The 20,673-nt window shown below is 38.9% G+C and overlaps 1 protein-coding gene across 7 annotated transcripts in view; it reads right to left on the reverse strand.

Annotated features, from left to right (window-relative positions):
* CACNB2 (calcium voltage-gated channel auxiliary subunit beta 2) overlaps positions 1 to 20,673 on the reverse strand; it is a 326,918-nt gene that overhangs the window by 10,488 nt on the left and 295,757 nt on the right. For 3 of the 7 annotated variants that reach the window (XM_054593047.1, XM_054593072.1, XM_054593079.1), the window contains 5 exons: positions 18,873 to 18,949; positions 13,769 to 13,788; positions 10,268 to 10,348; positions 9,722 to 9,780; positions 1,822 to 1,931 (listed from right to left, as the gene is read on the reverse strand). In XM_054593047.1, coding sequence (XP_054449022.1) covers positions 1,822 to 1,931; positions 9,722 to 9,780; positions 10,268 to 10,348; positions 13,769 to 13,788; positions 18,873 to 18,949 — 347 coding nt within the window. Of the gene's footprint in view, positions 1 to 1,821; positions 1,932 to 9,721; positions 9,781 to 10,267; positions 10,349 to 13,244; positions 13,307 to 13,768; positions 13,789 to 13,932; positions 14,067 to 18,872; positions 18,950 to 20,673 lie in introns of all 7 variants that reach the window. The other 4 variants (XM_054593040.1, XM_054593065.1, XM_054593031.1 and 1 more) reach the window with 2 other exon arrangements.

Below are 20,673 nucleotides of genomic sequence, written 5' to 3' on the forward strand. Positions count from 1 at the left end.
CGGTGTTTAGGGGGACTTCATAGAACATAACTACCATGAATATTGAGGATCAACTGCTTCTTAAGTTCGTCCACTCTACTGAGTTCCAGATTGGTATATACAATCGTCTGGATGCTCAATAATGCTGCAAATTCAACATGTTTACAAATGTAGCCATCACCTACCTTCCTTATCCCTTCCCTGGTCACTCCCTCAAGCAAGCTCCTTATCCTGAGCTTCTCATCCGAAACCCTTCATCCTCAGAATAACACCACCAGCCAGTTCTCAAAGCAAAAAGCTGGAGATCTTCCTGGAGCTTTCTCCTTCATGTTCTTATTCCGCAGATTGCCACGTCCTGACTCTGATCTCCTGCAGCATTTGCTCTCTTGACAACCAGTTCAGAGCAAGACAACTTACCACCCTTTATTTCAATGGGCTGTTAACTTATTTCTCTTACTGCTACACCAAGATCCCTGGGGCAAGGGGCTTCATCTAATTCATGGTTTTATTCCCAGGCTTTGGATGACTTTCAGTGTCTAGTATATGTTCAATAAAGTATATGGAGTGCATGTGTCAATTAAAAATAATATACAGTTAGTGGTTACAAAGAGCGTTGCAAGCTAAACAAATCTGTTATGTCATTGACTCAACCGATGAATCTGAACAAATCACTTGACTTTGTTAATCAGTTGAATCAATGAAATGAACATATTGTAACAATATATGAGCATCCACAATGCATAAGAAGAATTTCAAGGGTCACGGGTGATTAGGATATGCTAAGATATCACTATAAAAATGTATGATCTCACTTTTCCCCCCAATATATTTCTAAAGCTAAATTACTGAAATTTAGTCAATGAGGGGTTGTTAGGTGAAGAACTGAGTTCTAGAAATTTATACTCATGATTACCACATAAAGTTTATTATTTTAAATAGTTTCTCCATTGTTCAAATAATATATTTCAAAGTAAACTAAAAACTTCTATGTTAAAAGCCAGTCTCTCAAACTTTTTATATATTTAACATACATATAGAAAAAGTAAAATCGAAGATCTCACACAAGCCTGAGAAAATGTACTTGATAAAAACAGAAACCTAACAACCCAGTAAGTTCCATGGGTAATAGCGGTTAACCTAAAACTCCAAGCAAACACCATAGAGATGAAACAGCTGCCTGGGGGTCTCATTAGCTCAAATTATTACATTAATAAGTAGTACACAAACACAACTTGAAGCATAATAACTAAAATTTTGCACTGTTTTTACAAACAAAATAAAAATATTGACATGGCAATCAGTGGAAAACAACGAGGAAATGACTTATCCTTTATCAAACTCAAGACTACACTCTGCGCTACACTACCATGAATATAAGCATCTTGCTATAATTCAGCTATTAAGGGATTTGAGGTAATAGCTATCATTTATGGAGGACACACTATGTTTAATCCTTACAGTAATTCTACAAGGGGGTTAATGTTATCTTTTTTATTTAGATGAGGAAACTAGGCCTTACAGAGGTAATGAACTTGCTCATGGTACCAATGATGCAAAGCCAGGAATTTTTTGAGCCTGTTGATACTGAAGCTCACTTTAGTGAAAACAAACCACAGCCAAGACATTAATGCTGACAGCCTGTGGAACTTTTAACTCCAAGCTGTCGTAATAAATTCTTCCATGCCATGAAATTACTAAGCCTGTACACAACCTACTGGCAACATGTCTGTTTCTTCTCTGCTCTATGACATACGGAATTCTCATCTAGTTAGATCTTCTCATGGGCAGCATCAGGGAGCAGTGTTTAAATAGCTTAAGTTCATCAGGAGTACACACACTTACCTAAGCTTGACCTTGTGTTAGATCTTTCTATTATTGCATGCTTACTGGGGTTATTTAACACTGAGCGTTTGGCCAGTGAGATGTCAGCAGTGACCCTTGTGATGGATATCCTGTTGGGAAAAAGTAACAGAAGACCCTGAGGTTATTAATTGAATAAGAGTGGACAGAAATACGTGCCTCAAACTCTTCTGTATATGAAATATATATAGTAACCATGTTTTCAAACCAAAAGAAAAAAAATGTTAGGGCACTTGATTGTTCTTTTTTTTTTTTAATCCTGCACTAATTTAGCATTTGTTGGTTACTTACCAAGTGTCAGGCTTATATCAAGCATTATCTCATCACCTGGATTATCTCATTAAATCATCCCAAAAACTCTAACAGAGAGGTTTATTATCGTACCACTTTTGCTGATGAAGATAATGAGCCATAGGTAGATTCTTTATTCAAGTTTACATATTAACTAAAAATGGTGAAGCTGGGATTTGAACCCGGCTTCCTTGAGCCCATATTCTCAGCCCCTGTACTGTAGACCCTCCCATAAGGGTAGTGCTGTGGAAGGCATAGAACAAGGCCAACATGGTCTTTCCTCAGAGAACAAAAAATCTAGTGGCAGAGACAGGTGATAAATAAGAAAATAAATAAAGTAATTAAAGAATAAGATGATGCTATGAAGAAGACACAGAGGGTGTTGTGACAGACAATAATTTGTTAGGGGGTTCATTGTTAGTGCAGAAATCAGAACATCAAACTTTGAAAGTTAGAAAGTACAAATGACTTAGACTGGAGACAGCTGAATATAACAGGCAGCAGTAGGAAAAGGTATGGAGCAAACTAGGAGAGTCACAGTAACTTTGAAGAAGGTGGTAAAGGAAGTATTAGAAATAGGAGGTTGGTTTGGTGTTTCAGGGTGAGAGCCCGCCACCCGCCCTCTGCTACACCGAGCCACCGGGGATCATCCTTTCCCCGTGTGCCCTGAGCCCACTGGTTTAGTCTCTATGGGCGACAAAACAGTATCTGTGACCAGGGGACCTTAGACAGAGCAGAGAATACATATTATTTGGAAAGAAAGGATTCTAAATGGAAGATTTTCCCTGGGGAATCTGACCTGCAAAGAGAGAAGAGCCAAAGATAATGACGTTGGTGGTTTTATATATAGATTGTCCAGTGAGGAGGACAAAGAGATGGAACATAGGAGAAGAAAGATATGAAAATTAGAGAATTATCTGGAAGCTTCAACTTCCAAATTAAAAGAGGTCTAAAAAGGAAAATGAAGAATAAAGAAAACAGAGGACAGGAAACTAAAAAATACTTCTCGAATTAAGAGTCTGATTTTTCCAAATTGACAGGATCCAGCATGAAGGTTGAAAGGCACATTCATGTAAATGTCATGACACTGGGGACAAAGCAGAAACTCAAAGCTCCCAGAGGAAAAGGCAGCTAAAAGCCTAAAAAATTCTGAGGGGAATTTATTCTAATCAGAATTCCATTACCATTTTAACTATCAATTAAATGGGAGGGCTGATTTAAGACATTTTTAAAGATTGTATATCATTTTTTAGAGAGAGGGGAAGGGAAAGAGAAAGAGAGGGAGATAAACATCAATGCACAAGAGACACATCAATCAGCTGCCTCTTGCACATCCCCAGTGGGGGACCTGGCCCACAACCCAGGCATGTGTCCTGAGCAGGAATTGAACTGGCAACCTCTCAGGCTGGCGCGCAATCCGCTGAGCCACACCAGCCAGGCTAAAGACGTTTTTAGACATTCAGATCTCAAAGAAAGTTTTATGTACTCTTTCCAGAGAATCTATTAGAGGATGTTGTGGTAAACCCTGAAAGAGATCAAGGGTCTAGGAAAAAGGGGCTCCAAGCCCAAAGGGAAGGTGACAGCAATCCCAAGGAAATGACAAGGGATGTCCTGGAATGGAAACTGTACACCCAACATAGAGAGAAGTCATCCAGACGGGAGCAGGCCAGAACACCCCCAGAGATTCAAAAGTACAAAGTGGAGAGACTACCTGGTGCATTTGAATCTATTGTGAGGAGATTTAGACAACTGAGGGAGAATAGGCGGCAAAACTAGTGCCAAATATATAGCAAATTAAGCAAGTGTAAAAAGTAAAATTATTTACCTCAGAGCAACCACAAAGAAAATGCACATGAAAAAGTAATTTTAGGGTATTTGACATGGCCCATGTAAATATTATTGACATGGCTATAATACATACTAAAAATAGAGCCGGCCAAAAATCATGACTTAACTGTTGGGACACTGGAGGGCGCGATGTGTGTGCAGGGGTGTGTGAGAGACAGCAGAGGGCTGGGTGTGAGCGTGCGGCACGGTGCAGGTCAGCGGGTGATGCCTAACACCGAAGACTCACACAGCCAATTAAGTATGTAGTTTGTAGGCAAGGCGTAAATGCCAAAAGATATAGCTAGCACAGTTAAAATTGGTTGCCATTTGGATAGCAGCACATTCAGTACAGTGTGGAAAGGGATTACAGGATTCTGCAAAACAATTTTATCTGTATACCATAAAAATCGATCGCTTATGAGCTGGGACCAATTCACCGAGTTCTACATCCACCGTCACATTCATGATGCAGAATAATTTTATCTCCCCCGCTACCAAATTCCCCTATGCTACCTCTCTGTGGTCAGGCCACCCCAGCCCTCGCAACCGCTGAGCCGCACGGATACTGTGGGCAGTGTGTTCTGGGCGGAGGGGAGAGGGGGTGCCTGCGCTACTGGGCATTATACCAGCTCAGCTGAGTGGGGCCCGTGCACTGCATCTGGGTCCTGTGCCCCTGAAGTGCCCACTGGGAGGCAGGCTGCCCTGTAATGGGTGCCATCTGGGATCACAGAGGTGACAGGACAAGAGAAAAGCCACTTGGGTGCATCTCATGTCTGAGTCCATTCAGCAGAAGGACAGGGTTTTCTGTAACAATACATCCTCCTCTTTGTCCCATACGCTTTTTTCTTTCCACATGTGTTGTCCAGCCAGGCTTCCACTGACCTGCTTACATGGTGAGCTTTGCACACTGTGTGAAGACTATCCTATTTCAACTCCTTAAGTATGTTTTGGGAATTGTCATTGCTTGAGTTTCCACCAAGAAAAAAGACCTTGAAAGTCCTAAGGGCAAAACTGTGGGGACAATTCAGTTTAGAGGAGTGCTTGTCCATGCTCCTGGTACATCAAAATTGCCGAATAAGCTTTTAAAGTTAGAGTAGGTCCCACCCTAGAGATTTGGCTCCAATTTGCCACCAATGGAATAAAGCCCTTGTGGGGTTTTTTGTTTGTTTGTTTGTTTTTTGTTTGTTTGTTTTTAAATGCTATAGGTGATTCTAACATACAGCCAAGGCAGACAACCACCAGTTTGGAAAAAGTTGTCTCACATCTAAGTAAATTCCCCTCTAAATAAAGTGACATAATATTTCCCAGATTACTGATTTTTTTCAGTAAGATCCCTTTGCACAAAATTCAGCATATACATATCCCTATGGCAATCCAATATGAATTCTAGACACTTCAGTGCTAAGAGCTGACATTTTAAAAACACTGGGAGGACAGCTGAATTCATCATTTTCCTTCTTGTCCCAGATTTCCTTGCTAGTTTACCTGACCTTGTCCTACCAGGTGATTGGAAACTGCTCTGTATACATGACAGGGGTGGTTAGGGTCGATCCAATTTAAATGGGCTACTCTATTGCACACAACAGAAAGGATAATGATTTATCATCTCTTCTTTGACTTGACAACTGAAATGCTATTGTAACAATGAGTATCAGGATTCTAACAACTGCCCAGGGCTTCAGCAAATGAACTTAACTAAGTTAAAGAACAGAAGAGAATTCCTATCTAGAATCTTTTCATCACCAACACTTCCTTTCATATTTTTCCCTCTTGGGCTTTAATTTAAAAAAAAATTAGTTTACTTAATGGATAATTAAGGAGTAATTACTTTGTCCTTTCAGAATTACATGTCTATTTAGAACTAGACATAACTGGTACTTTTGATGACTTTCCACCCATTGATGTTACCTTGGCTTGCCGAAAGCAAAGGCATTTAATGATACAGTTACTCTGAGTGTCTTGTTATGGATGAAAAATAGATGTTAAGTTTTTGCATGGCTTTTTGAAGTTCTGCCTTATGGACACTGTTACTTCCTTTAAAAATCTTTGGTGATCACAGGCCGAGAAAGTTGAACTCCAGCTCTGTGAGTTAAGATGAGCCAAATCTGGTCCATTAATAAAGCCACATGGAAATTACTCCTGCCCAGAAACAGAAGATTGATACGATATGCAGATATTTTGTTTATGCGTTTCCTAAATGTAATCAATCTGGATGGCCGATACTTTAGAACATGGTCCAAGATACACCTTATGGCTGGAATCTGTCTTCCAAATTCAAAACATACTCAGGCTCGAACAGAAGTGGTAGGTCAGGAAATTCCATCTCATTTCCCCATCTGTGGCTTTTGGGAAAGGACTTTGGGTTAACTCAGTCACGGAGAGCAAAGCGCCCCATCTAGCAGAATTTTCTGGGTGTGCACGCTCATGTGGATAATTCCAAATTGTGATAACTGACAGAGCCAAGAATAAAGAAGTGAAAGCTAAATAGGCCCAATTAGAGGCATGCCTTTTATACTTGGCCAGGACCTGAAAGCCTTGGACCAAGCCAAAGGCCCAAGGATCAAGCTGTGTTTCCTGGCACAAAATGAAATATATTTCATAAAGCAATGGAAAACAAAAACATCTAATTAGGATCATTTGGTTTGGTGGCCTTTGATCATAAAGTCTTTTTATACCTTGAATTCTGTTCCTTTTCTATCTCTTTCAGTCTTTTGCTTGATTACTAACGATATTTGCATTCCTCTAAAAGTTCCTCTCTTTGTCCTTGTCTCTCCTGCCAAAAGTCAGTATAAATAAGAAATGGCTGTAGAAGCAGGTGTAGTCAAGAAAGAAAGTACTATGTTCAGGAATCTAAAAGAACACTGAAACCTACAGACATCATCTAATGTATTTGTATTGTTAGGATAGGGGAAGAAAAGGACTGTGAAAAAAAAAATCAGCACGTTTATCTTGTCAAAAATACAAAATTATTCACCAGATCTGTATATTCCCATGACCCCTATAATCTACTTAGTTTAAATTTTTAAGTTTCCATTTTGGGCTCCCATCATATCTTTGATGCTTCAGAAGTTGGCTTAACCTTTACTATGGTGCCCACTGGTTATTTGATTCAAGGCTGCCTCCCAATAGGCCCTAAGTAAGCTCCATGAAGCCAAGGTCCTTGTCTGCTTTTGCTCCTCTTAATGTCTGGGCCCATAGAATGTGCTCAATAAATATTTACAGAACAAGGCAAGGGGAGGAAAAGAAAATGATTAAGTCTAAGTTGATTAACATGACACACTAAACATAGCCCTGTCTTTGTTACCAGTCACTCTCTGCCTAGACTTGACTTGAAGGTCTCTAGGTGGTTTCCCTCACACATGATGCTGTGTCTTACCTTGATGTTGTCACACACTTTACACCCTCTGGTGGACATGCCCCTCCTCCTCCTAATTCACTTGGTGGTGAAATCATAGGTTCCATTTAAAACCTTTCCTGGATGCTGACATCCCTAAATCAGTGTTAATTCTTCCTCCATTTATGCTACTTGTACCTTGGACACACATCCACCTAGCTGCCATTTCATTTACTTCACATTTTACTGCTTGGGGTTTCAATTCATGATTTACACATGAGTTCCTTATAGTCAAAGACAATAAGTGGCTTTGATATTACTGCATTTCCCTAGCAGAGAGAACACAAGAGACATTCATTCAACATTCATCCGTTTGTTGTTCACAGTTCTAGGCAGGGAGAACACAACAGTTCACAAAACAGACTTCAAAAAATTCTGCCCTCGTGCAGCTTGTATTCTAAGTGTGGAAGAATGACAACAAACAAAATTTATAAAGAAAATACATAAAAGAATCATGGAGAAAAGTCTGAGAAGGATGAGAACATATGTACATGTGTGTGGATATATGTATATATCTATGTATACGCATATAGTAAGAAAAATATCTAAGGGAAAAGTATTTCTAGTACAGGGAACTGTAAATACAAAGGCCTTGAGGTAGGTATGTATCTGGCTGTCTGGAACACTTACGGAATAACAAAGAAGTGAGTATGGCAGGACTAGAAGGAGCAAAGGGGAGAGCAGTGAGAGATAAAATGCCAGAGGGGCGTGGGTATATGGATGGTCAGGCCGTGGGGGCGGTACTCTTTTAGGCCACTAAGAACTTTGGTTTTAATGCTGAGTAAAAAGAGAAGACATTGGATAGATCTGAACAAAGGGGTGATAAGGTCCAGCTCACAACTGAACAGGTCATTGAGGTTGCTGAATTGAGAGCAGACTTTAAGGGAGCGGGGACTAAAATTCAATAAATAGGAAACTATTTATTGCAATAATCCAGGGAGGAGATGATAGTCCTCAGACCAAAAGTAGAGGGTGTCTAAAAAGTGGTTAGACTCTTGATATATTTTGAAGACAGAGATAACAGCATTTGAGTGTGAGGTGGGAGAGATAAAGAACTGAATCAAAGATGATTCAATGACCTGGAGCTGAAGGGTCTTGGGACTGAAAGATGAAAAAACTCTTAATAGAGAAATGGAAGGCAACAAGAGGAACAGGTTTGGCCATAAGTTGGAAGGTCATGATTGAGAAGTCCATTAGAGATCTTAGTGGTGATATTGAAATATGCAGTTGGATATATGGGTCTGAAATTAAGAGGAGAGACCAATAAAGAAATGCTATTTAAAAGTCTGACATCAAATGACATCACCAAAGGAGTATAGATAGAACAGCAAGTAGACCAACTTAGCCCTGTTGTTTAGAAGGTATCTAGTTAATGGGGAAGAATCAGCAAAGGAGACAAAGAAGTAGCTAGTGAGAAAGAAGAAAAACCAGGAAAGTGTGGTTCCAGAAACCAAACAAAGCATTGAAAAGAGGATGATGTGGCCTACCACATCACTTGACAGGAAGACTGAAGATTCACCCTGGACTTAGCAATGTGAGGACCACAGACATAACTGGTGATCTGACATGACTAGTTTTGGGTGGTGACCGATGGACACATAACTGGAGCTATTAGAAGAGAGCATGTAACCACAACTTGTTCAAGGAGTTTTGCTATAAAGAAAAGGAGGAAAATGGAGCAGTTAGAGGGGAAATGAGGGCAACTTTTTTATCGAAGGAAGAAACAACTATGTCTTGTATGCTTATGGTGCTTTCATCAGAACGGGAAATAGTGATGAGGAGAGAGGAAAAGGTTGTTGTGGCTGTGTTGGGTGGGGGTGGGGAATGGGTCTAGAGCCCAAGTGGATGGGTCGGCCATTGCTAAGGGTAATAATAGGAGAAAAGCAGAGCAGGCAAACATGTGAGTGGGTGTAGGTGTGGTGGTGGGAACTCTTGAAAGTTCTCCTGTTTGTATTTTCTCAGTGAAACAGGAAGCAAGATTGTGGGGGAGACAGCAAGACGAGCAGGGGATGTTAGGGGTCTGGGGAGAGAGGGGCTGGTATGAAAGGTTTTAGGAAAGTAGAAAAGTAAATGGAAGAGGGATATTTAGTATGATTTCTGGGCAGCAACGAGGGTCAGTTGACCAGGAATTTGGGGTGAGATTAGTCAGCAGGCATTTGGCCAGGTTCACATTACGAATGCAGATGCAGGAACCGTGAGATGGATTATCCAGGTCTGAGGAGGGGCCGAACAAATGTGACAAATATTTATGGAATTTCCCGTCACCCCATAGACTTCAGTTTTCTCTTGGGATCACACATGCCTGTCCCACCCAGGTTTTGCCATCTTCAAGACAAAAATCCACAATACCCAGGATCCTGAAATACTCACCGCCCTTCAAATCTGTGTTTTAAAAAATCAAACAATGCTTTTTGCATCATATCTGTGACCTGCAATTGAGCAAGCAATAAATTAAGATACAATAAAAATATTACTATTACAACAGAGCAATTTTATTCCTCATAAGAATGCCTGAAAACTTGGGCTTCCCATTTGCAAAAAGAAGCATGTGAGATCACGCCACTTTTCTGTTTTGAGTTCCAATACAATGAAAATTCAAAAGTCAAAGTTCCCTGAATTTATTCTGATGTTCTAATGACAATACATTACATCACGAGTGGCCTCAGTCCCTCTCCATCTAGTACTATTCCCTGGACTGAGTAGACTGTAGTTGGCAGGAATCTCCAGAGCAACAGCCAAGAAAATAAAACAACAAAACAGAAAGCAATGTATACTACAGCTTGAAAAACAACACGCTTTGCTGGTAGGAGCTCTTTAAGTTCTAAATTCAAGAGTCAGGAGGAGGAGGTTGTGTCACAAAGCAGTTCAGCATGCAAAGGTCAAGTGTGCCCCAGAGGGCAGCTACCAGCCACTTACCTCGTACCCTTTCAGAGAAGGGCCCACCAAGACCACGGGTCGCATGGAAGGTACCACATCATAGGGGGGCGTGTGCTCTGTCTGGGGAGAGAGGAGATGACTTCAGGTAGTTAACAGGCAATGGGAACTTAAGTATTTTGCATAAAAACTGTTCTTTCTGAACTCAGTATTACGAGGCACTGGCTTTCCAGACATTTATGTATTTATTTTTAACTTGCATCTTCTCAATAAACCCAATCAAAGATTGGTGGGTTGATTTTCCTAAAGTTTTCAAGTTACTAAACGGTCTACAGTTGCGTTTTTTTTTTCTCTCTCTCCTTAAGAAATGCTAACAGATTAGTTCCTAAAGCAGAAGGTGCTACTTTTGGATGAAAACTAGTCGGCAGAACAGACAGAAACATGCCTCATGCAGAATAGATGCTTTAGGCTTGACTGGAGTTAAGACTGCTTTTCAGATGCATTGGAATTTTCTGAAGAGCCACTTTTTCAGACCTAACATGGTTAAGTATGAAGAAAAGAAACGTCTCATTACCTTTGCGTCTTAGATGTCTGTCTTACCTGGATAGAACCTAGTTTCAAAACACTGTAACTCTCATTACCAAATACTTGAAAAGTCCTACTTTTCTGTAAGAGTTTAAAATAGCAGGCATGCTTGTTTCAGTAAACAGTAATCAGGATTACTATCTACAGTTTAAGATTAATATTTTTGGATTTTTGGTTTCCAAGTCTTGAAACTTAAAAAGGAAGGTTTATGTGTCTTGGAGAAAAGGTGAATGTGTGATACTCAAGCCTGTTTCAGTGGCCTCCAAAGGTTCATTATCAACTTGCATCTCTAAAAAGCTTCTCAAGAGTGTGAAGTGGTGCTTCTGCTATATAACTAAGTCAGGGTTTCCCCCAATTTTTCTTCCTTTTGGAAGAGAAGGGGGAGGAGCTAAATTGGGTAGCAATTTCTAAAACTTTCCAAACTTTTGAGCTTCATTGCTTCAAATAAAATAATCAAAATAAATTTTTTCCTAAACATTAGGAAACCACTAATTTGTTTGATTATATTAAAATTGGCTATTTTGATAGCAAAAAATGTTATGTTGATCCCCAAAATGACATTTTTTAATGCAGAAGAGAGAGAGATGGCCTTAGAACTGAGGTAAACAAATCATTGTTATGTGAATTTTTCTGCATTAAGGAGCCTCTGAAAAAATATTTTACGAATTTCTTTTCGTAACATCGACCAACAGAAAAATATTCTTTAAACTATTTTAAGAATTTGATAATATGTGAATATGAATATAATTTTTGCATAAGCCTGTTGTTGCTCCAGAACATTTTATTGTTGCTTAAAATTGCTCATTACAAACTTTCTGAATCCAATTCAATTTAAGGGGGGAATTAAAAACCATTTCAAATTCTAAAGCTTCCATCTGAGATTTTGGTAATAGTCATAGACAAGTATGATCAGAGGGGAGAAAATATTACTGTGATTGTGCTGTCAAATTTTACCTCTTAAAATTTTACCTAGTATTCAAAGTTAATTTTAAAAAGTCGCAATAAAGGTAGAATGCATTTTTAAACAGAAAAAAACCCCAAGACAAACATAATACAGTGACAGCACAAATGCCACATAAGCACCACTCTAAAAGCGACCTAGAACATGGATAACAATGTCACACTAAATCTCAAGTTTTCTTTTTGTTTTGTTCGTGAACTCTACACTGAAGTTGACCACATAATCAATAACATAAGAAGAATGAATACCAGTGCCGAAGGCATCATAAGCATATTTATTAAATTATTAGTTATACCACCTGGGATTATACTGAAAATGTTTAGAAGCCAAGTCTTTGTAACTATGATTAGAAGAATACCTTTTCCACCATTGTAATTAGGAATATCAATTGCATGCATTTTAGTAATGGCTACCAAGAAATTTTATTTTAAGTCTTTAATTATTAACTGGCCCAGTGTTTGACAGGTCTTTGGTTCCTTCGATCTGTGACTGCTGGTAATCAGTCAGCTTAATCAATAGGGTAGCTACAGAAATTACCTTGTTTGATGGAATATTGGTACTTTGTGCCCTATTGATAACGACACCATCATTTTTATCTACTTTTTTCTGCTAACCTTATGTTGTACGAATTCTTCAGTGGAAAAATTGTGATAAACGTTTTTAAAGTTGTGGAATTTAGCAATAAGAAAAATTCAAAAAATATTATCTTGACTAACATGGTTTCAGCTCATGCTACTGCTCAGTAAAGCCCAGAGCAGCTCAGTTGGCAACGTTGACTTTCTAGGCTTCCGCACTACCAGTCCCTTGGCCGAAAGTTTTCACTGTGACAAGAAGGTAGGACCAGAGAGATGGGCTGGGGCTTCTGTGCTCACACAAATAATCCAGCTGTTTTAATTTTTGCCTGCGATGCTGAGGTCTTCCATGATTAAAGTAACCACAATTTATTTAAAAAACAGCAACGTCACAGTTCTGTGTTGGACACCTCATTGATGACTTTAGAGTCCCTCCACAGAGCAAAATACTTGTGTAGGAGGGAAAGAGTTTAGGCTGTGGAGAGTTTGCAGCAGAGTAGGTTTTACTCAGCATCTGTGTGTCAAGAGATACCCATGGTTGTATAGGGCTTGGTGACATGAAGAAATAGGACTACAAAGCATCACAGGCTGTGGAAAGTGGTGTGTGAAAGAAGGGAAGGAAGGGACATTGGTGGGGAGACATCCTTAAAAGTAATGCTTTGAAGCTACAAAATGTGCTGAAAGGAACTAGATTTTGTCTGGAGTAAAGAGAGCTAAGGACTACCTAGCTTTCAGTCAGGGGACGAGGAGCATCACTGTGTGGCATCTTGGTTGGCCTGTGGCAAAGGCTGTACACATGGCCACCGCCCCATTGTCCAACAGGTGAGATGCTGAAATCTGACTGATGGAGGAGGCAAGAACATTGGGAGAGTATTTATATATGACAATAGGAAAAACTCACAGTAAACCGCCAAAACAAGCCTGCAGTTTTCCACTGGTCTTGTTCATCTGCAGATTTTGCACCTAATGGATTAGAAGTTTAAATACTGACTAAATTAAGACTTGAATAACTTTTTTTTTTTTTAGTACAAGCTATGTATCTGGATACCATAAATCAGAATCTAATAATGGTTTTAATATGCTTGATTATAAGTTAACTTTCCAGAAAAAAGAAAGACAAAGACAGACAGAATAAGCATGCACAGTAGAGGTGCATTATATGGCGTTGTCAGTGTTTGACACCCTTGAAGGTTTAAACACGTTCCCTTGGTGGTAGATATTATTCCATCAAAAAGGATAAGTACTGTAATGGTGCTCTCACAGGTCACTCACTGAATTTAGTTGGTTTGCAATGCATGGACTCAATCAGCTGTTTGGTAGGCTCTTTTCTTAGGACAGAAATGATTGTATTTTGTAAAACTGCGGGATTGAATGCTAATGATGCCAGTGGCAGGATAAACACAGCTTATGTCAATGTAGACTTACCGATTTCTGCTTCTGCTTAGCTACAGCAGCATGGAAGAGAAACAAAGAATAACAGAGCATGCATGTTATTGGCTTATCAAGGACGCAGACAGTCAACAGGACTAGAAATGTGACGCAGTGCAGTTGAGCAGGTGGACAGATGGGAGCTTGGAAGTTAATGTTACCTTCTTAAAGAAGGGCATTCTTTTCTCTTTGGAGTGGGGTGACGTTACACTGTTTGCACTGGGTTTAGGGGAGCGGTGGTTTGCTGGAATATCATTTTCTTCTGCATCTAAGCCAGTAGCATCTATGTCTATAGCTATATACAGACAAACAATTCAAAAATCATCAGGTAGACAGGAGAGGAAAAAGAGGTTATAAAAAAACAAAATGAAAGCAAATAAAATTAATCTCAGTAAAAGATCTATCATGAGTGCTTAGCACAGTAAACAAAGTAAAATTTAAAGGTAAAGCAAGTTAAGAATACAATGTAATTAAACCTAACAAAACTGAAAGTTCCCCTTATGATAGCTGTTTGCTTGATCAATTTTATGCTAGGTCTTGAAAAATATTTTTAGAGAAATAATTTTAATTTGTAGTTTCAAATATAATATTGATATTTTCCATATCGATGTATGTAAGTATGGTACAGAACATTTCACTTCACTTCTTACAATATCTTCAACCAGCTTTGAGGTAATAAGCAACTCCAATGTTCCTCAGATTCCTTATTTTGCTTGGTTTTGTAGGAAAATAGGGCAACATGAAAAGGTTCACTCAAAATGCAACAGGCGTTTAAAGGAAAGAGAGATAGAATATCCTAAATTCTGACCACACAAAGAAGTCATACACAAGGGAAACGACTCAGGGAAGGCTCCAGAAAGGGCGGGATTAAAATGATTTCAAGGTGATCTGTGCACCCTGACTAAAGGGCAGGCCTGATTGAAGACTAATAGGGGAAACACTGGGTCCAATGATCTCCAAATGACATGAGTCTAGTACAGTGACCTAAAGAGACTTCCAATGATTTCTATAAAGCCACCAGATATAACACAAGAGGTGGAAGGGCACACAGACCTAAGAGAATGTGTCACTGGTCTCCTGATCTGCAGAATGAGAGGTCTAGGTTTGTGGTTTGACGTGCCTTCCCGTTTAAAAATCTTTTTACCATGAAAATATTTCACTTAAAAATTAAGGGTTAAATAAAAATAAATAAAGGCCCATCATCTCATTTTGAAGTTTATAAAATGCTTCCATGTGCAATTACTAGAGAATTTTATTAACTGTTAAAATCAGAGCTGGAAAGTATTTTAAAGATAACTGTCGACTCTCATATTTTTAAGTTTTAAAATACAAACTCTTAAAGAGTGTAAAGGACTTGTTCTCGAGAGGCAAAAACTCAGCAGAGCTGGGACTCAGAACACAGTTCTCCTGCCTCTGGAGCCCCATCCTCTCTCTGCACTGGAGCCTCTTCAGGTGAGGTCCCTTCTCAAAGCCAGTGGGCTCAGAGTCCCCTTCGCTCCCCAGTGCGGCCGCATCCTCAGGGTCAGAATGCAGAAAGTATCATAGAGTTGGGCTCACCAGAAAATCATCCCGTGATTTAGATGAGGTCAAGTAGAAGGAAAGAGGAAAAATCTACTCACCCCAGGAAAGTTTCATAGCATCATCTTACACATGTTACCTCTCTAACAGAAACTGCAGTACATTCAGATTTAAGGAACAAATTACCTGCTTGAAATAACAGGCAGCTTGGTGCTGCAAAGCCACTACCCTTGCCTGTGATACGCAAGCTGAGTCAGTGCTCCTGACAGCTGCTGCTAACCTTTTCAAACAATAGGAGGCCATCTGACAGGCATCATGTTATTTTTCAATTCTGAAGTTACTACAGATATTAGATGACTCAGCCTTTTGAAACCTAGGATCTCTTGTTTAATTGTTCCTTTTCATTTCATTAGGTCACAAGCCTATGATGTAAACCTGTAAAACCTGTAAACATGTAAAACCTGGCATTGTTTGAACAATATTGAAAATGTCAGCTATTGCTGGCACAAAGATGAGGTATAATTTTCTCTCCAGGGAAGGTAATGATGGACTGAGTTAATTCCAGGAACTTACTTAGATTTACCTAGTAAATACATCTCTCTCTTTGCCATGTATGCATATTGATGAACGAAATGGTTCAGCCCATAGTGTGTAATGGAAACATTATAAAACGTGCCCAGGGTTAGGAATAGATGCTGACTTTCATAGCACCCTACAATGTGTATCCTTGAGTCTCATCTTAGTAAGCAGGTCATTAGTGTCTTCCTGGATATGACAGAGAGGATCTGTGTCACTTTTTCAGTATTCTTATACTACGTCTTAACCAGCATCAGATAAGTTTCTTTTCTGGTAGTAAACTCCTGTGTACGTTTACTTTTCTCATCTTTTATTGGGCTTATAACGGCCACCTTCAGAGGACAGTACCCCCTGAGAGCCTTCTTGAAATTGAGACCTACTTGCCTGTCACAGTTGACAGGACCTTGCCATAGCAAAGTTCATGAACTGGATTTTATGATTCATCCACTGATTCTGATCAAATGAATTTTTTGATTTTTTTAAAGGGGAGCAGAAATGCATACAAAGTTTAGCTGTGACATTGCCCAGCTGGCTGGCTGCCTACACACACAGCCTGAGTTGCATTCGAAATTCACCTGTATTTGGTTACAAGGGCTCAAAACCCTAAGGTAAAAACATTCCAACTTACTAGTTCTGAGTTTTGGTTAACTTAAATCTAAAACCACATGGGTTCATTCTAACACAGAGGATATAAAACATCTGGCCACTTTTAAAACATTAAAGAAATTTCTGAAGAGTTAAGCATGTTCAATTCTATTCATAGTTCTATGTACTTTATTCGACTCGATGGTTCTCCTTGTGCTGAGAAACATAACTCCTTTTTAATTTCATACTTATACTTGCATACCTTGGCAAACATTGGTATTTACTTGGGAAGAACTGTTTCCATAATATGAAATTTGTTTCCTTTATTCTTCCTCACTAGGATGCATTTTTTTAAGAGAGTCTTGGGGATATTTTTTGAGATTTACATATTAGTTTAATCGTAGACACTTGAGTCAAGTTAAGTGGTACCTGGGAGTTAACATGTATGTGTGCATTCATGTAGCTGTGGGCATGCATTGTACAACTGGCTACTACCCCATTTCCCAGATGTGAAGTGGAAGTATTTCCTTTTGCAAATCCTTGAGCATCTCCAAATATATTTAGTTCAGGCAGATGCTTATTTTCTTTGGTCCAGCCAGGGATGAGAAGAATTGTCAATAGGGCTCCGGGGAAACAAAGATGAGTATTGCAATTGCAGGCCAATCTGCATTTGATAGCTTAGGTAGCTTTCCCTTGAAGTGGGTGGGGACCCTCTCTGCAGAATTTCCTGAAGTTTTCCTTTAGATAAGTTGGGCTATTGATACGAAAATCATACTAGGGTTCTGATGTGCCTGCGATAAATTTTTTTAGTTGGTTAATATCTCCAATTCACACAGGCACAAGTATTTTCAACTCTTAGTATTAGGAAAAGTTATTTAAGAGTTCTGTGTCTGTATAAAACTTCGGTGAAGGTTTAAATCACCTTTATTTGATTGTATTAAACTATTAATTGAACTTTATTTTTAGTAATGACACATATCTGGCTACAAGAAGGAAATGTGCTTCAACAAATACACAAACTTCACTCTTCCAAATGCACCCATTCTCCTTACACTGCCAAAAGGAGGAGAAGGCTGCAGGAAGGCGAGAAGGAGAGGAGGAGCCTCCCTGGCCTGCAGAAGCGGGGCTGCAGCTGCAGGACGAGCTGCCGCCGCCACATCGCAATACGAGGTAGCGTTTTCCCATTCAGGGGCCTAGTCCCCAGTCTCGGGAGTCTCCTGACAGCATTTACAGTGTACAGGAAGAGTATAAGGTTTGTACTGCAGTCCCTACAGCCTGGCACTTTTAAGAAGCTCCTTTCTCCTGTGCCTTCAGAAAATGTCCACTATCTTCTCCCTGCTGGTCGTTGAAAGACATAAGCCTCACATAATACATAAAAAAAGCTTCAATTTTTCCTTTCAAACATACAATTTTTCCTTACAAACATTAATTTTGAGCAATTTAGGATTGCTCTAAATTATAAGTACGTGGGTTTTTTTTTGAAATCAACATGCTTCCTACAGTGACCTATTTCTTATTATGTTCACATCTTGCTCAAGTAAAATGGACTACAGTTTTTACTAAGACGCCCTTGGTTGGTCTCTAAAAGCCACCAACGTCCGAAATGAAGTATGATGATTAGTAATAGGGGAGTCCTGTTCTTAAGGCACAGCAGTCAAAGTGTAACTAGTGTAACAGAATGGTAGAGCTGCCACATTCAGCAAATGAAAATTCGGTGAAGTTTGAATTTCAGACAGCCAATACATTTTTAGCATTAAGTATATCTCATACTGTATTTACTTATACTAAAAAGTTATTTGTTGTTTACGTGAAATTCAACTTTACCTGGGCGTCCTTTATTTTATCTAACACTCCTAAGCATGAATCTACTACTTTATAAATAAAACAGTAGTCATTCTTCCCACAAATATTTTTAATTTTTTTTGACACTTCTATACATCTTCCACATCTCTCACAGAGCCTTTTGAGTATAGCTCATGTCAGGCCTGTAATTCCCTTGTTTTATTTTTCTTTCCTCACCTTTCCAAAGTTCTAATTCTTCTTCTCTTTTTACTTAACAGTGAGGCCTACCCTTCACATGCACTGTGGCTGTTACAGGGTCTTCACCCATTCAGCGCTCATGATACTGTGCTGGGCGCCACGGTGGAGGCTAGGAATAAAGCGTTAAGTACATCTGTCACTTTGACCATTAAGGCAACTGACAGTGAACGCATTGGTATGTTTCCTTTATTACTTTTCCAAAGCCAGAAAAAATTTTCCCAGAATCTTCCTAACTGTATATGGGCACTCTTATTGCTGATCCCTTTTAACATCTGTAGGGTTTGCGCAGGAATTCAATGCAAGTAAATTCACACAACTAGGTAAGACTGAGGAAAGCAGGAAATGCAGTATGCACATTGGCCAACATTTATCACCTACTTACCAGAGGATGGAGGTGTAGATTTTCTGGAACTAGGTACTATGTCACCCAAACTGGATGATGAATTTCCTCCTGATTTACTGGAGTAAAGCAAAAATGTATATTCAATCTGACACTTACTTCAGACATTAAAACATTTGTATTGCCCGATAAACATGATTACTCATTGTGTTTTTATGGAATTTTAAATTTGTCTTCCCTACAAGGAAACAAACAGTAATTTCCCAGTGGAGACTCATGGGCACTGCGGACACAGCCAGTAATAGTCTCTGCTCCACACTCGAGGTTTAACTGCATAGGGCCCTGGGGGAATGGAGGAGAACTTGGGTAATTTCTGCAGTCCTCGAATTCTCTGCCAGGATCACAGGTAGATAACAGCAGAGATTTCCTTTGCTTCTTTTATGTTAGAGACTCTCCGAAGCAATGTGAACTAATTTTTTCTTTTTATTTGTTTCCAGCTCCTTTGTCTTAGCTTTATTACTTTTGGTATGCTAAGTTTGAAAGGACTCATATTTTCACAAGCAGCTTATTAAAGAAAAACACAGCAATATGAAAACTTGCTAACCTTTAAAAGTCACATGAAGGAACATGACAGAGTGTTACATGTACCACTGAACCTTCTGATCGTATCTATAGCATTTCTCAAGCATGGCCAACACGGAGGATTCAACTTGCTTAATTTAGGGCTGATCTGAAGGGCATATACTTCAGAACTACCAGATTCTAAAGTTTTATATAAGACATAATTCTGTGTCTTAAAAGTTTGGAGTTAACATTACAACAACAGCATTTATATTTTTTACCAGTGTAGCAGCACACTAAATAACATATTACTAAATGAACCCCTCACAAATGAAGATGGAAAGGAATATCTTAAAAGAGTGACTTGGAATTTCAGGAGGACAATGTTATTGCCTGAGGTTTATTATCACAGCCAAGCCAGGGTCTGGCTGAAATAATTCGCTACATACAGTGTCTATGTATGAAAGGGCGGTATTTACTTACATAAACAATAATACAAAAATGCAAGTTCCACTAAAATAATAGTAAGCAGGTTGAATTTTATCACTCCTATCCTAGGATTTTAATGCATAAAACAAACACCAAAACTTTAAGCAACTAGCATAAGGCCTCTACGTATTTTTCAGGTTCTTAAAAGATGCTTCAGTACATATAACAAGGATACCAGGCAGTATGTAAAATGAATAAAAAGTGGTATTTGTAGAAACAATCTCCAGTAGTTACACAGTACCCATTATCAGGAAAAAAGTATTTTCTTCTAGAATTTTTCTTTTTTGAAAGTACCAAGGCTAAATTTCAGTCCAAGCATGGGTTTGTTTTATGTTCTCTTTGAACTTTAATAAAAGTCAAATATTATTTGAATTGTGTAAAATTGTGACAAACATTATAAATAGCCAAAATATTCAGAATGCAAATTTTCCCTTAATTTTTAATTCTATAAAAATGGCACCTTCTTGAGTTGCGCTGCAATTCTACCACCTTTGATTTCAGCCAATTTTTACAATTTATGTATGAGTTTTAAAATACTGCTGAATTCCACTCATGTTCTCAAAACAAAACTCTATTTAAAATGTTAGACAACAAATGTAAAAGTCTCTGAAAGGAAGTAAAAATATTTTCACACATTTAGGCAAAAGCTTAGGTAAAGAGACAGGACAAAATGAAATCAAGAAAATCAAAAGAAAATGTTTTATAGGAAAGGTAACCCAGTTCCTTAGACTAAGTTATGAGATGTTGCACTCCCCAAATGCAGAGGCTGCATAAGACTTTAAATGAAAAAAAT

This window comes from Pteronotus mesoamericanus, unplaced genomic scaffold, assembly GCF_021234165.1.
Source record: "Pteronotus mesoamericanus isolate MK-2021 breed Mesoamerican mustached bat unplaced genomic scaffold, CSHL_Meso_final contig_130, whole genome shotgun sequence".
NCBI lineage: Eukaryota > Metazoa > Chordata > Mammalia > Chiroptera > Mormoopidae > Pteronotus > Pteronotus mesoamericanus.